Source organism: Ranitomeya imitator, chromosome 1 (genome assembly GCF_032444005.1).
Source record: "Ranitomeya imitator isolate aRanImi1 chromosome 1, aRanImi1.pri, whole genome shotgun sequence".
Classification (NCBI taxonomy): Eukaryota; Metazoa; Chordata; class Amphibia; order Anura; family Dendrobatidae; genus Ranitomeya; species Ranitomeya imitator.
Window position 1 is genome coordinate 568,725,172 of NC_091282.1, and position 15,521 is coordinate 568,740,692.

At 44.9% G+C, this 15,521-nt stretch overlaps 1 protein-coding gene across 10 annotated transcripts in view; it reads right to left on the reverse strand.

Moving 5' to 3' along the window:
- PIP5K1C (phosphatidylinositol-4-phosphate 5-kinase type 1 gamma) overlaps positions 1-15,521 on the reverse strand; it is a 264,928-nt gene that overhangs the window by 126,884 nt on the left and 122,523 nt on the right. For all 10 annotated transcript variants that reach the window (XM_069767800.1, XM_069767795.1, XM_069767799.1 and 7 more), the window contains one exon: positions 9,187-9,348. In XM_069767800.1, the coding sequence (XP_069623901.1) occupies positions 9,187-9,348 (162 nt within the window). The remainder of the gene's footprint in view (positions 1-9,186; positions 9,349-15,521) is intronic.

Here is a 15,521-nt window from a genome sequence, read left to right on the forward strand (position 1 = left end):
GTGCAGAGCATTATATATGGCACAGCTTTATGTGGAGCATCTATGGGGCCATAATGAACGGTGCAGAACATTATATATGGCACAGCTTTATGTGGAGCATCTATGGGGCCATAATGAAGGGTGCAGAGCATTCCATATGGCACAGCTTTATATGGAGCATCTATGGGGCCATAATGAAGGGTGCAGAGCATTATATATGGCACAGCTTTATGTGGAGCATCTATGGGGCTATAATGAACGGTGCAGAGCATTCTATATGGCACAGTTTTATATGGAGCATCTATGGGGCCATAATGAACGGTGCAGAGCATTCTATATGGCACAGCTTTAAATGGAGCATCTATGGGGCCATATTGAACGGTGCAGAGCATTATATGTGGCACAGCTTTATATGGAGAATCTATGGGGCCATAATGATCGGTGCAGAGCATTCTATATGGCACAGCTTTATATGGAGCATCTATGGGGCCATAATGAACTGTGCAGAGCATTCTATATGGCACAGCTTTATATGGAGCATCTATGGGGCCATAATGATCGGTGCAGAGCATTATATATGGCACAGCTTTATATGGAGCATCTATGGGGCAATAATGAACGGTATGGAGCATCTATTTTTATTTTTGAAATTCACCGGTAGCTGCTGCATTTCCTACCCTAGGCTTATACTCGAGTCAATAAGTTTTCCCAGTTTATTGTGGCAAAATTAGGGGGGGTCGGCTTATACTTGGGTCGGCTTATACTCGAGTACATACGGTAGATATAAAAAGGTCAGTGACATATATAATTAGTGCATTGCTTGTGTAGCTTACCATTTTAGACCATGTACATACACTAACGTATGAAAGCAAAATATGGCATCATATGTGAAGTACAATAATGTAACAAAGTATATATAAAGGATTAATGATATGGTTCTACAAGACACAAATAGAAATCATATAAGAAACCGGTGTGAATGACCAAAGTAGGTAAAAAATAAACTTATTGATAATATTTAAAAACAGTGAAAATACCAAAGTTAGCCATGAGATGGCGCCACACAGTGGTTAGCAAATGAGTACAAAGATATTTTAAGGAAAAGCACAAAGGTACACAAAATAAAGCTGTAACTAGTGACTAACAATGCGACACAGAGATGGCACATGGTCAAGAAAGTAAGGTAAGGTATGAGCCAAATAGAGTGTCACAGATCACAGGTAGACATATAAAAACACATAGTAGATAAAGTGTTTACCAAAAATGCAGTGCGGCGCCAGGAGTCCAAAAGATTCGGGTCAGACCTGACTAACCAACACCTTTCTTTACTTGATCCTTACTCTTTGGATTCCTCATTGCTGCAAATCTTATGTTTTCAAGCATGTACAATAAAATGTAATTTATGTCATATATTTTGTCGAGTTGTTTAATGAATACTTTGCATTCATAGGTAGCCTGTCCTAGAGTAACACACTCCCAAATAGTTTCTTCTTCAATAGGAATGGAGAAACAGATAAATGACATCTCTCTAGCCTTATACAGTCATGGCCAAAAGTTTTGAGAATGATACCAAAATTATATTTTCACATGATCTGCTGCCCTCTGGTTTTTATTAGTGTTTGTCTGATGTTTATATCACATACAGAAATATAATTGCAATCATATTATGAGTACCAATAGGTTATATTGACAGTTAGAATGAGTTAATGCAGCAAGTCAATATTTGCAGTGTTGACCCTTCTTCTTCAAGACCGCTGCAATTCTCCCTGGCATGCTCTCAATCAACTTCTGGACCAAATCCTGACTGATAGCAGTCCATTCTTGCATAATCAATGCTTGCATTTTGCCAGAATTTGTTGGTTTTTGTTTGTCCACCCGTCTCTTGATGATTGACCACAAGTTCTGGGATTAAGATCTGGGGAGTTTCCAGGCCATGGACCCAAAATCTCTATGTTTTGTTCCATGAGCCATTTAGTTATCACCTTTGCTTTATGGCAAGGTGCTCCATCATGCTGGAAAAGGCATTGTTGGGCGCCAAACTGCTCTTGGACGGTTGGGAGAAGTTGCTCTTGGAGGACATTCTGGTACCATTCTTTATTCATGGCTGTGTTTTTAGGCAAGACTGAGTGAGCCGATTCCCTTGGCTGAGAAGCAACCCCACACATGAATGGTTTCAGGATGCTTTACAGTTGGCATGAGACAAGACTGGTGGCAGTGCTCACCTCTTCTTCTCCGAATAAGCTGTTTTCCAGATGTCCCAAACAATCGAAAAGGGGATTCATCAGAGAAAATGACTTTGCCCCAGTCCTCAGCAGTCCACTCCCTGTACCTTTTGCAGAATATCAGTCGGTCCCTGATGTTTTTTCTGGAGAGAAGTGGCTTCTTTGCTGCCCTCCTTGAAACCAGGCCTTGCTCAAAGAGTCTCCACCTCACAGTGCGTGCAGAAGCACTCACACCAGCCTGCTGCCATTCCTGAGCAAGCTCGGCACTGCTGGTAGTCCGATCCCGCAGCTGAAACAGTTTGAAGATACGGTCCTGGCGCTTGCTGGTCTTTCTTGGGCGCCCTGGAGCCTTTTTGACAACCATGGAAGCTCTCTCCTTGAAGTTCTTGATGATGCGATAGATTGTTGACTGAGGTGCAATCTTTGTAGCTGCGATACTCTTCCCTGTTAGGCCATTTTTGTGCAGTGCAATGATGGCTGCACGTGTTTCTTTAGAGATAACCATGGTTAACTGAAGAGAAACAATGATACCAAGCACCAGCCTCCTTTTAAAGTGTCCAGTGATGTCATTCTTACTTAATCATGACTGATTGATCGCCAGCCCTGTCCTCATCAACACCCACACCTGTGTTAATGGATCAATCACTAAAACGATGTTAGCTGCTCCTTTTAAGGCAGGACTGCAATAATGTTGAAATGTGTTTTGGGGGTTAAAGTTCATTTTCTGGGCAAATATTGACTTTGCAAGTACAGTAATTGCTGTTAAGCTGATCACTCTGACATGCAAATTGCCATTAGAAAAAATGAAGCAGTAGACTTTGGAAAAATTAATATTTGTCTCATTCTCAAAATTTTTGTCCATGACTGTACAAGGTTACATGCTTTTTGAATATTTGCATGACTCTCATATACATGTGTAGGGCACCTCACTTTGGCTCAGGGGAGGGGAGGAATACTTTGTACAAAGAAGATATTATTTCTCTACTGCTTAAGAATCTCACAGAAATTCAAAGAATGTTCTCAGTGTAATGTCTTGAAAAAGATAAAGGTTGCACCATGATTTATCAAGAATAATAATCTTCATTTTTATATAGCACTAACATATCACTGGCCCTGTTGGGGCTCACGATCTAGGTTGCCTATCATTATGTCTTTGGAATGTGGGAGGAAACTGGAGTGCCCGGAGGAAACTCACGCAAACACGGAGAGAACATACACACTCTTTGCAGATGTTGTCCTTGGTGGGGTTTGAACCCAGGACTCCAGCGTTGCAAGGCTGCAGTGCTAACCAATGCGCCACCGTGCTGCCGAAGAATGAATACTCTAGAACATTGAAACCGCACCCAACTATTGAAGGACGCGTTGACATGGCTCACATACCCTACAGACCAAAAGTTTGGGCACACCTTCTCATTTAAAGATTTTTCTGTATTTTCAGGACTATAAAAATTGTACATTCACACTGAAGGCACCAAAACTATGAATTAACACATGTGGAATTATATACATAACAAAAAAGCGTGAAACAACTGAAATTATGTCTTATATTCTAGGTTCTTCAAAGTAGCCACCTTTTGCTTTGATGACTGCTTTGCACACTCTTCACATTGAGCTTCAAGAGGTAGTCACCGGGAATGGTTTTCACTTCACAGGTGTGCCCTGTCAGGTTTAATAAGTGGGATCTCTTGCCTTATAAATGGGGTTGGGACCATCAGTTGTGTTGAGCAGAAGTCTGGTGGATACACAGCTGATAGTCCTACTGAATAGACTGCTAGAATTTCTATTATGGCAAGAAAAAAGCAGCTAAGTAAAGAAAAACGAGTGGCCATCATTACTTTAAGAAATGAAGGTCAGTCAGTCCAAAAAAATTGGGTAAACTTTGAAAGTGTCCCCAAGTGCAGTGGCAAAAACCATCAAGCGCTACAAAGAAATTGGCTCACATGAGGACCGCCCCAGGAAAGGAAGACCAAGAGTCACCTCTGCTTCTGAGGATAAGTTTATCCGAGTCACCAGCCTCAGAAATCGCAGGTTAACAGCAGCTCAGATTAGAGACTAGGTCAATGCCTCACAGAGTTCTAGCAGCAGACATCTTTACAACAACTGTTTAGAGGAGACTATGTGCATCAGGCCTTCATGGTAAAATAGCTGCTAGGAAACCACTGCTAAGGACAGGCAACAAGCAGAAGAGACTTGTTTGGCCTAAAGAACACAAGGAATGGACATTAGACCAGTGGAAATCTGTGCTTTGGTCTGATGAGTCCAAATTTGAGATCTGTGGTTCCAACCACCGTGTCTTTGTGCGATGCAGAAAAGGTGAACGGATGGACTCTACATGCCTGGTTCCCACCGTAAAGCATGGAGGAGGTGGTGTGATGGTGTGGGGGTGCTATGCTGGTGACACTGTTGGGGATTTATTCAAAATTGAAGGCATACTGAAACAGCATGGCTACCACAGTATCTTGCAGCAGCATGCTATGATGAGCAGAGACCACTCCTCTCTGCTTCACACCTGAATGCTCTTAGTTGTACATATATTGCATAACTCAAGTCTGCATAGACTTCAGTCTGCAGTGTGATTCCTATAAGTGTGTCCTAGAAGTGTGAAGTTTACAGTAGAATTAAAACCCGAATTGAACCAGAAGGGAACTGAAGGTAACTGGCCAGTCACTGTAAACAATGTTTCTGTTTGTTTTCACTTTCACCCCTATAATTCTTCACTTTACACTACCTCCCCTAATCCCCACACCAAGTAAGGAACTGTTAATCTCTGCTTCAATCCTCCCCATCCACCTCACCTCCTCCTCAGAAATGTTCCTTAACCTACAATCCTCTGCCTCCAAACACAGACAGCCCCCTCATACCCTCTCCTGCTCCCACCAGCTAACACTTTCTCTGCTCCCTCTCACTGCTGGTGATATCTCTCCAAATCCTGGTCCTCCTCACCACATTCCCACAGTCATTTCTACCTCCCATCCACGCTCTATCACAACCTTCCGTAACCTCTCTAACCTTATACCCATTCACCCAGCCCCCGCTTCCCCAATCCCACTAACAGGAGCTCTGTGGAATGCTCGCTCTGTCTGCAACAAGCTTTCCTACATCCATGATCTTTTTGTTGCTACCAAACTTTCCTTCCTCGCCATCACCGAAACCTGGCTCACCCCTTCTGACACAGCCTCCCCTGCTGCACTCTCTTACGGTGGCTTCCACCTTTCCCACACACCCCGCCCCAGCAGCAAACATGGTGGAGGAATTGGTTTTCGCCTGTCAGAAAACTGCTCCTTCACCCCAATCCCACTGCCACCCTCTGTTACCCTCCCTTCCTTTGAGGTGCACTCTGTGCGCATCTACTCCCCCTCCAACCTCCAACTGGCTGTCATTTACCACCCCCCAGGGCCAGCCACCACCTTCTTTGACCACTTCACCACCAGGCTACTTCATTTCCTTTCCGCGGACATCCCCACTATCATCATGGGTGACTTCAACATCCCCATTGACACTTCCATCGCAGCTGCCACTAAACTTCTATCTCTTTCTTCCTCCTTCAGCCTCACACAATGGTCTTCTACAGCCACCCACAAAGATGGTCACACACTGGACCTCATCTTCACCTGCCTCTGCTCCCTATCTAACGTCTCTAACTCACCTCTTCCTCTCTCTGACCACAACCTTCTCACAGTCTCTTCCCTTTCTACTCCATGTCTACAATCCCCACCGCACAAACTTTCACACCCTCGCAGAAATCTTAAGCATCTTGACCTACATTAATTCTCTCAATCCCTCCTCCCTCTCACAGATATAAGTTCCTTACACAATGCGGATGATGCTGCCGCTCTATATAACACCGCAATAGCTGTAGCTTTGGAATCTGCTGCCCCACTTACACATACCAAAGCTCAAAAAATCAACAGACAGCCCTGGCACACCAGCCTGACCAAAGAACTGAGGCGAGCTTCCAGGGCTGCTGAGTGCAGATGGAAAAGATACCACTCCAACGAGCACTTCATCGCTTGCATTCAAACAGTCCCTCACTACTTTCAAGACCACAATCGTCACAGCTAAACAAACCTACTTCTCATCTCTCATATCCTCCCTGTCTCAACCCTAAACAGTTATTCAAGACCTTCAATTATCTCCTCCGTCCCCCAGCACCTCCTCCCTCCCCACTCATCTCAGCTGAAGACTTTGCCTCATTTTTCAAGCAGAAGATTGATAACATCAGAGGCAGTTTTGGTCAACAACCCCCAGAGCCCTTCCTCCCGACTTCCCAGCCCTTCGCCTCCAAAACCAACTTCTCCATCATCACAGAAGATCAACTCTCCACTCTACTCTCAAGATCGCATCTCACCACCTGTGCACTTGACCCGCTCCCATCCCACTTCATCCCAAACCTCACCACAGTCTTCATCCCAACCCTAACCCATCTCTTCAACCTATCACAAACAACTGGTGTTTTCCCCTCATGCTTTAAACATGCCTCCATCACACCTATCCTCAAAAAGCCTTCTCTGTATCTAGCTATCGCCCTATATCACTTCTCCCCTATGCCTCCAAACTACTGGAACAACACGTCTACCTTGAACTGTCCTCCCATCTCTCTTCTTGCTCCCTCTTTGACCGCTTACAATCTGGCTTCCGGTCACACCATTCCACTGAAACTGCCCTAACTAATATCACCAATGACCTCTTAACCGCCAAGAGCAAGCGACAGTACTCTGTCCTCCTCCTCCTCGACCTGTCGGCTGCCTTTGACACAGTGGACCATTCCCTATTATTACAGACCCTTTCATCCCTTGGCATCACAGACTTGGCCCTATCCTGGATCTCATCATACCCAACAGACAGGACATTCAGTGTCTCCCACTCACACACCACCTCGCCCACTATCTGCTAGAGTCCCGCAAGGTTCAGTTCTAGGGCCCCTGCTCTTCTCCATTTATACTTTTGGCCTGGGACAGCTCATAGAATCTCACGGTTTTCAGTATCATCTCTATGCTGATGACACACAGATCTACATCTCTGAACCAGATATCACCTCCCTTCTAACCAGAATCCCTCAATGTCTGTCCACTATTTCATCCTTCTTCTCCGCTAGATTTCTGAAACTTAGCATGGACAAAACAGAATTCCTCATCTTTCCCCCATCTCACGCGACCCCCCCACGAACCTATCCATTACAGTAAATGGCTGCCCACTCTCCCCAGTCCCTCAAGCTCGCTGCCTCGGGGTAATCCTTGATGCTGATCTCTCCTTCAAACCACATATCCAAGCCCTTTCCACTTCCTGCCGACTTCAACTCAAAAATATTTCACGAGTCCGTACATTCCTCAACCAAGAATCTGCAAAAACCCTAGTGCATGCCCTCATCATCTCTTGCCTTGACTACTGCAACCTCCTGCTCTGTGGCCTCCCCTCAAACACTCTCGCACCCCTCCAATCTATTCTAAACTCTGCTGCTCGACTAATCCACCTGTCCCCCGCTATTCCCCGGCCTCTGCCTTCACTGGCTCCCCATTGCCCAGAGACTCCAGTACAAAACCCTAACCATGACGTACAAAGCCATCCATAACCTGTCTCCTCCATACATCTGTGACCTCGTCTCCTGGTACTTACCTACACGCAACCTCTGATCCTCACAAGATCTCCTTCTCTACTCGCCTGTTATCTCCTCTTCCCACAATCGTATACAAGATTTATCTCGCGTATCACCCCTACTCTGGAACCCTCTACCACAACACATCAGACTCTCGCCTACCATCGAAACCTTCAAAAAGGGCCTGAAGACCCACCTCTTCCAACAAGCCTACAACCTGCAGTAACCACCGATCGACCAAACCACTGCATGACCAGCTCTATCCTCGCCTACTGTATCCTCATCCATCCCTTGAAGATTTTGTGAGCCTTCGCGGGCAGGGTCCTCTCTCCTCCTGTACCAGTTATGACTTGTATTGTTTAAGATTATTGTACTTGTTTTTATTATGTATACCCCTCCTCACATGTAAAGCACCATGGAATAAATGGCGCTATAACAAATAATAATAATAATGCTATTCCATTCGGTTTGCGTTTAGTTGGACCATCATTTATATTTCAACAGGACAATGACCCCAAACACAACTCCAGGCTGTGTAAGGGCTATTTGACCAAGAAGGAGAGTGATGGGGTGCTACGCTAGATGACCTGGCCTCCACAGTCACCAGACCTGAACCCAATTGAGATGGTTTGGGGTGAGCTGGACCGCAGAGTGAAGGCAAAAGGGCCAACAAGTGCTAAGCATCTCTGGGAACTCCTTCAAGATTGTTGGAAGACCATTCCTGGTGACTACCTCTTGAAGCTCATTAAGAGAATACGAAGAGTGTGCAAAGCAGTCATCAAAGCAAAAGGTGGCTACTTTGAAGAACCTAGAATATAAGACATAATTTCAGTTGTTTTACACTTTTTTGTTAAGTATATAACTCCATGTGTGTTAATTCATAGTTTTGATACCTTCAGTGTGAATGTACAGTTTTCATAGTCATGAAAATACAGAAAAATGTTTAAATGAGAAGGTGTGTCCAAACTTTGGTCTGTACAGTATATTGGCCAATCTATTCGCTAAGTACATTCTTTTTTACTGTATTTTTCATAGAAATTTTGCAGATGAATATTTCATGTATACATTATGTAGCACTTTTCTTTTTTCAATTTTCTATGGCAATAATGCAATTTCAATGTTCTAGAGCACTCACTCTTGGTAAATCATGGATCAACCTTTATTTTTCAAGTTATATGCCTATATGGTTGGCACCTGTACACAATAGTGTGGATGCACTGGTCTTTTTCTCCCTGTAATGTCAACACGGTCAATTTTGAGACCAAAGAAAATGTAATATTTTATGAAAGCAAAAAAAGTGTTTGGAGTCTGCCATTCTGCTTCTCAAATCACAAAGCTCAAACGGAATAGTGCAGACACGATCATCATAATAACCAAGACTAATTACTTTACCATCATCCTCTAAGGTAGGGTAGCTGCGCACCCCACGCAGGTCATATCTCTCTTCATCTCGTTCCATAGGTATCTGTCCTGCAGAGAATGCTGCGGTCGGTCCCAAGGGTCTAGGTGCCAGGAGAGTGCTTCGACCCTTCTTGGAAGGAGAAGATTTCAGTGCTGCAATGATACACAACAGAATAGCTTTTCATTTTTAGTAATTTCAGGGCATACAAGAGAAAATGTCAGAATCTAAAAGTGTCTCCTTTACACATTGTTTGGGCTGAACATATGGTGGGAGGGGTAAGGGGGGGGGGGTCAGGCACGCGCATCCCTGCAGCAAAGCATCACGCTGCTAAGCATTGAAACGCCGCAGTTATTTCAACGGCCGGGAACTAACATCCATCTCCTCTCTTCACACAGGTAGAATCTCTGCTTGCTTTCATCTGCTGGGGCAACTAATAAAGAACAAAAGCGCCAAGAGAACCAAATTAATAGAAAAATAACAATTCTATCAACTCAAAAATAACATAACAGATAGTAAGACAATAGAGAACACAGGGAGATGACAAAGGACTCACCAAAAAAAGGTGGCAAAGCAGTACCCAATAGGCAATCAATAGTCAGTATTTAGTAAACAGATAGTCAGCTCGCTCCAAAAGTGCCAGTGCATTGTGCAGAAAATTTATAGGGATATAAATATAAACCAAAATGTAATGCAGGAGCACCATAAAGTCTCATCACAAGGATGTCCAAGGATAACCTATAAGTAACAAGAGAGCATGACCCATGATAGTAATAACGGATATAATTACCTGAGGGGTGGGTGGCATCGTGGTCCCTCAGGTAATTATATCCGTTATTACTATCATGGGTCATGCTCTCTTGTTACTTATAGGTTATCCTTGGGCAACCTTGTGATGAGACTTTATGGTGCCCCTGCATCTTTTACATTTTGGTATATATTTATATCCCTATGAATTTTCTGCACAATGCACTGGCACTTTTGGAGCTGGCTATCTGTTTACTAAATACTGACTATTGATTGCCTGTTGGGTACTGCTTTGCCACCCTTTTTTTGGCGAGTCCTTTATCATCTCCCTGTGTTCTCTATCGTCTTACTATCTGTTATGTTATTTTTGAGTTAATAAAATTGTTACTTTTATATTAATTTGGTTCTCTTGGTGCTTTTGATCTTTATTGGTTGCCCTATATGTGTGCACTAAACCTTTCTTGCTACATCTTGGCACTTTATGACTTGTTGTTAGAGTGCTTATGTGGTTTGGTTTATATGATTTAATTGCGGTCATCTATTGCCTATCATCCTGCAACAATTTCTTTAATGGTAGAATCTCTGCTTGCTGTCATCTGCTGCCTATCATCCTGCAACAATTTCTTTAGCGTGCCTGCTGAATGTTTGCTAAATTCATTTGTTGCATTGTATTAAATACTTACTGCTGTATATCCATGCTGGGGTCACAGGAGATACTAGCTTGTGCAAAGTGTTAGAGCATATGGTTGTAGTCAGGCCCAGTGCCTTTGATCATGTAACCTCCCCTGGGGTGTTGGCCAATTGCTAATTTATCCCAAATAAAATCCCACAATCCCGCTCACCTGATCTTTTACTCAGTCCTATAAATTTAGTAGCATCTTAAGGGGTGCATGCGTGTGGGGTCAGGCATGCGCATCCATGCAGCAAAGCATCTCGCAGTAAGCATTGAGATGCCGCAGTTATATCAACGGCAGTTAATCACAGCAGGAGTCAGGACCCGACTCTATATATCTCTCTCTTTTGGGTATATCTGCTGAATAAGCACTTCTCATTACTTGGATCTAGCTTTTGTACTAACCCATCTTATTCATTCACCATGTTTACATATGCCCTTACAGTGTTTGCGCCGCTAATCCTCTCTCTCTTTCACTATCCATAAACTCCAGCACCCTCTAACCAAATAATCATCTCCCCTTCCCTCCCCACCTGACCTCCTCTGCTGAGCTGCTCCTCAACCTCAAATCTGTCCTAATAACACAAGCCAGCCACTCTCCTCTCACCTGCTCTCCCTTTCTCTGCTTCTCTTCACTGCTGGCGACATATCTCCCAACCCTGGACCCCACAGCTCATACCTCCCATTACTACCCCTCCTACCAATCCCTATCTAATATGAACTACCGCAGTCTTTCCAACATAAAACTCGTGCCCCCGACGCCCACCACCCCCCTGCTCCCTCTCTGGAGCACTCTGGAATGCCCACTCAATCTGCAATAAGCTTCATGTGATTCATGACCTTTTTCTCTCTCACAAGCTTGCCTTCCTTGGCCTCACAGAAACATGGCTAACACCCTCTGATACCACCTCCCCTGCTGCGCTATGTTACGACGGCCTCCACTTCACCCACACCCCTCACCCCGGCAACAGACATGGTGGAGGAGTGGGTCTTCTCCTTTCTTCAAACTGCACCTTTAACCCAATCCCACCGCTACCCTCCCTTATCCTCCCCACTTTTGAAGTCCACTCTGTCCGCATCTACACTCCCTCCAACCTCCAAGTGGCCATCATATACCGACCTACGGGTCCAGCCACTGCATTTATTGACCAATTCTCCACCTGGCTTCTTCACTTTCTCTCTGTTGACATTCCCACCATCATCATGGGTGACTTCAACATCCACACTGATACCCTTCAGTCAACAGCCTCCAAAAACTTGTCCCTTACTTCATCTTTTGGACTTACTCAGTGGTCCTCCGTAGCCACCCACACAGACGGACATACACTAGACCTGGTCTTCACCCATCTCTGCTCTCTATCGAACTTCACCACCTCCCCTCTCCCTCTATCCGACCACCATCTGCTCATCCCTGTCCTTCTCACCGGTCACTCATGTCCAGCAACATGCGCACCCCCGCAGAAACCTTGCACACCTGGACACCCACACACTCTGACTCTACCCTACCACTGACATCCATATCCTCACTCCACGACAGTGCCGCTGCTTTCTACAATGCCACTCTCGCACAGCTATTGACACGGTTGCCCCTCTCGTTCATGGCAGAGTGGGACGTATCAATAGACAACCCTGGCACAATAACACCACTAAAAAGCTCCGGCAAGTGTCCAGGGTTGCAGAGCGGCATTGGAAGAAAACACATTCGCAAGACGACTTCACTGCATTCAAACAGGCAACACTCGCTTTTAAATCTGCTCTCAACTCTGCTAAACAGGCCTACTTCACAACCCTTGTATCTTCCATATCCTACAACCCCAAGAAGTTATTAAAAACCTTTAACTCCATCCTCCGCCCCCCACTGTCCCCTCCAGCCTCCCTCATCTCTGCCGAGGACTTTGCCACACATTTTAAAAATAAGATCGACAAACAAGGCAAATCTTCATTGTTCAAGCACCACAACCCCTTTGTATACCAGACCAATGCCCAAACCCCATAACCTCCCTATACAACATCACTGAAGGGGGGCTTAATTGTCTCCTCTCCAAATCGCACCTCACCACTTGTGTGATCGACCCCATCCCATCCCATCTCCTCCCCAACCTAACCACCACTCTTATCCCATCCCTAACCCACCTCTTCAACTTATCACTAACTTCTGGCACTTTCCCTTCTGCTTTCAAACTTGCCACAATCACGCCTATCCTTAAAAAGCCAATCCTCAATCCAACAGCTATGTGCAGCTATCGCCCAATATCGCTGCTCCCATTCGCTTCCAAACTCCTGGAGCAGCACAGCCACGCTGAACTTTCCTTCCACCTCTCATCTAACTTGCTCTTTGACAATGTACAATGTGGTTTCCGCCCCCATCACTCAACTGAGACAGCCCTGACCAAAATCACTAACGACCTACTTACCACGAAAGCTAATGGACAATACTCTGTACTCTTCCTTCTAGACTTGTCCTCTGCTTTCGACACAGTTGACCACTGCCTCCTACTACAGATCCTCTCCTCCTTTGGCATCAAAGACCTCGCCCTATCCTGGATCTCCTCATACCTTTCCAACCGCACATTCAGCGTCTTCCACTCCCATGCTTCCACCTCATCCCACCCTCTGTTGGAGTCCCCCAAGGCTCTGTTCTAGGACCCCTACTCTTCTCAAAACAACACACCCTCATATCAGTAACAGGATCCCTTCATAAGCAAGCACTGCACACCAATAGAGAACTATGAAGACTCTGGATCGAAAAATAAATGCTAAAAACCACAACTTTATTACAAAAAATCTAAAATACATATAGATCATATAACACATTGGTGAGACGTTACAGTCAACGGATACAAGGTCAGAACAGAAGCTACAGACTGATAAGACCCCCTAACACATACCACATATCAAGTAACACGTGACCATAATATTCTGGTAACTCCCTTATTATGCTAATAATGCAGCTAACCTACAGAATGTGTGCCACTACTCCTCCACTCTAGCATATCAATATAGATGCCGGTGCGCCGCTGAGCAGGAGCTGGACATCTGCACATCAGGGTCCACTATATAAGGGCTTTAGGAACAATGGGATCTTACCTCCTGATGAAGCTGCCGTTGCAGTAATACGCGCGTCGAGGTGCGCTCAGTCGTACCGACCCCTCTCTCCCTGGTTCAAGTATGACCACAGGTAGATATCACTCTTAGCTGTGACTTACTATTATATAGTTGGAGACCATTGCGTCTATATTGATATGCTAGAGTGGGGGAGTAGTGGCACACATTCTGTAGGTTAGCTGCATTATTAGCATAATAAGGGAGTTACCAGAATATTATGGTCACGTGTTACCTGATATGTGGTATGTGTTAGGGGGTCTTATCAGTCTGTAGCTTCTGTTCTGACCTTGTATCCGTTGACTGTAACATCTCACCAATGTGTTATATGATCTATATGTATTTTAGATTTTTTGTAATAAAGTTGTGGTTTTTAGCATTTATTTTTCGATCCAGAGTCTTCATAGTCCCCTACTCTTCTCAATCTATACACTTGGCCTGGGACAACTCAAAGTCTCATGGATTCCAGTACTACCTTTATGCTGATGACACTCAGATCTACCTTGCTGGCCCAGACATCACCTCTCTACTGTCCAGAATCCCAAAGTGTATCAGCGATATCCTCCATCTCCTCTCGCTTCGTCAAACTCAATGTGGACAAATCTGAACTCATCATCTTTCCTCCATCTCATAGATCTTTCTTACCTGACCTATCTATTGCAATTAATGACATCACGCTTTCCCCTGTACTGGAAGTCCGCTGCCTCGGATTCCTTGACTCTGCCCTGTCCTTCAAACCACACATCCAAGCTCTTTCCACCTCCTGTCGCCTCCAGCTCAAAAATATCTCTAGAACCTGTCCTTTCCTCAACCGTCAATCTACTAAAATGCTTGTGCATGCCCTCATCATCTCCTGCCTTGACTACTGCAACATCCTTTTCTGTGGCCTCCCTGCTAACACTCTTGTACCTCTGCAGTCCATCCTTAACGCTGCTGTCTGACTAATTCATCTCTCTCCTCGCTGCTCCTCCGCTTACCCCCTCTGCAAATCTCTTCACTGGCTCCCATTCCCTCAGCGTATCCAGCTCAAATTACTAATACTAACCTACAAAGCCATCCAAAACCTGTATCCTCCATATATCTCTGAACTAATCTTCCCTTACGTAATCTCCAGTCTTCCCAAGACCTCCTTCTCCCCTCCACACTTATTCGCTCCACACCCAACACCCCCCAAGACTTCTCCCGAACATCCCCCATCCTCTGGAATTCTTTGCCCCAACACGTCCGACTATCAACCACATTCGGATCCTTCAGACGGAAAACCCACCTTTTCAGGAAAGCCTACAGCCTGCACTGACCCCGCAGCCTCCTCACTACTACTCAAGCTACCGCCTCACCATCACCGAGCTCCTGCAACCCTCAACCTATTGTCTCCTTCCCCACCATCCTGTAGAATGTAAGCCTGCATTGGCAGGGTCCTCGCCCCACTATCAGTCTGTAATTGTTAGTTTGCTTACTGTAAGTGATATCTGTAATTTGTATGTAACCCCTCCTCATGTACAGCACCATGGAAACAATGGAATAAATATTAATAACATATGGCCATAGTCTAAGTACTCACCACATGCAAGCATGGTCAGCAGTCAGGGAAATGGTAATATGACAGAAGCACGGAGTGTGGGGGGCTTGAGGATATGACAGTTAATACCAGTTTAGTGCAAGACCATGATCTATTACTACTGTACTAGTTACAGCCATTCACAACCTCCAATTCAAGGAAACTTAACTGTAGAATTGCTAGGGAGGTCACTATTGACTGACAAGGCTATGTTTACAGATTGCATTTTTGCTGCTTTTGTATGCAAA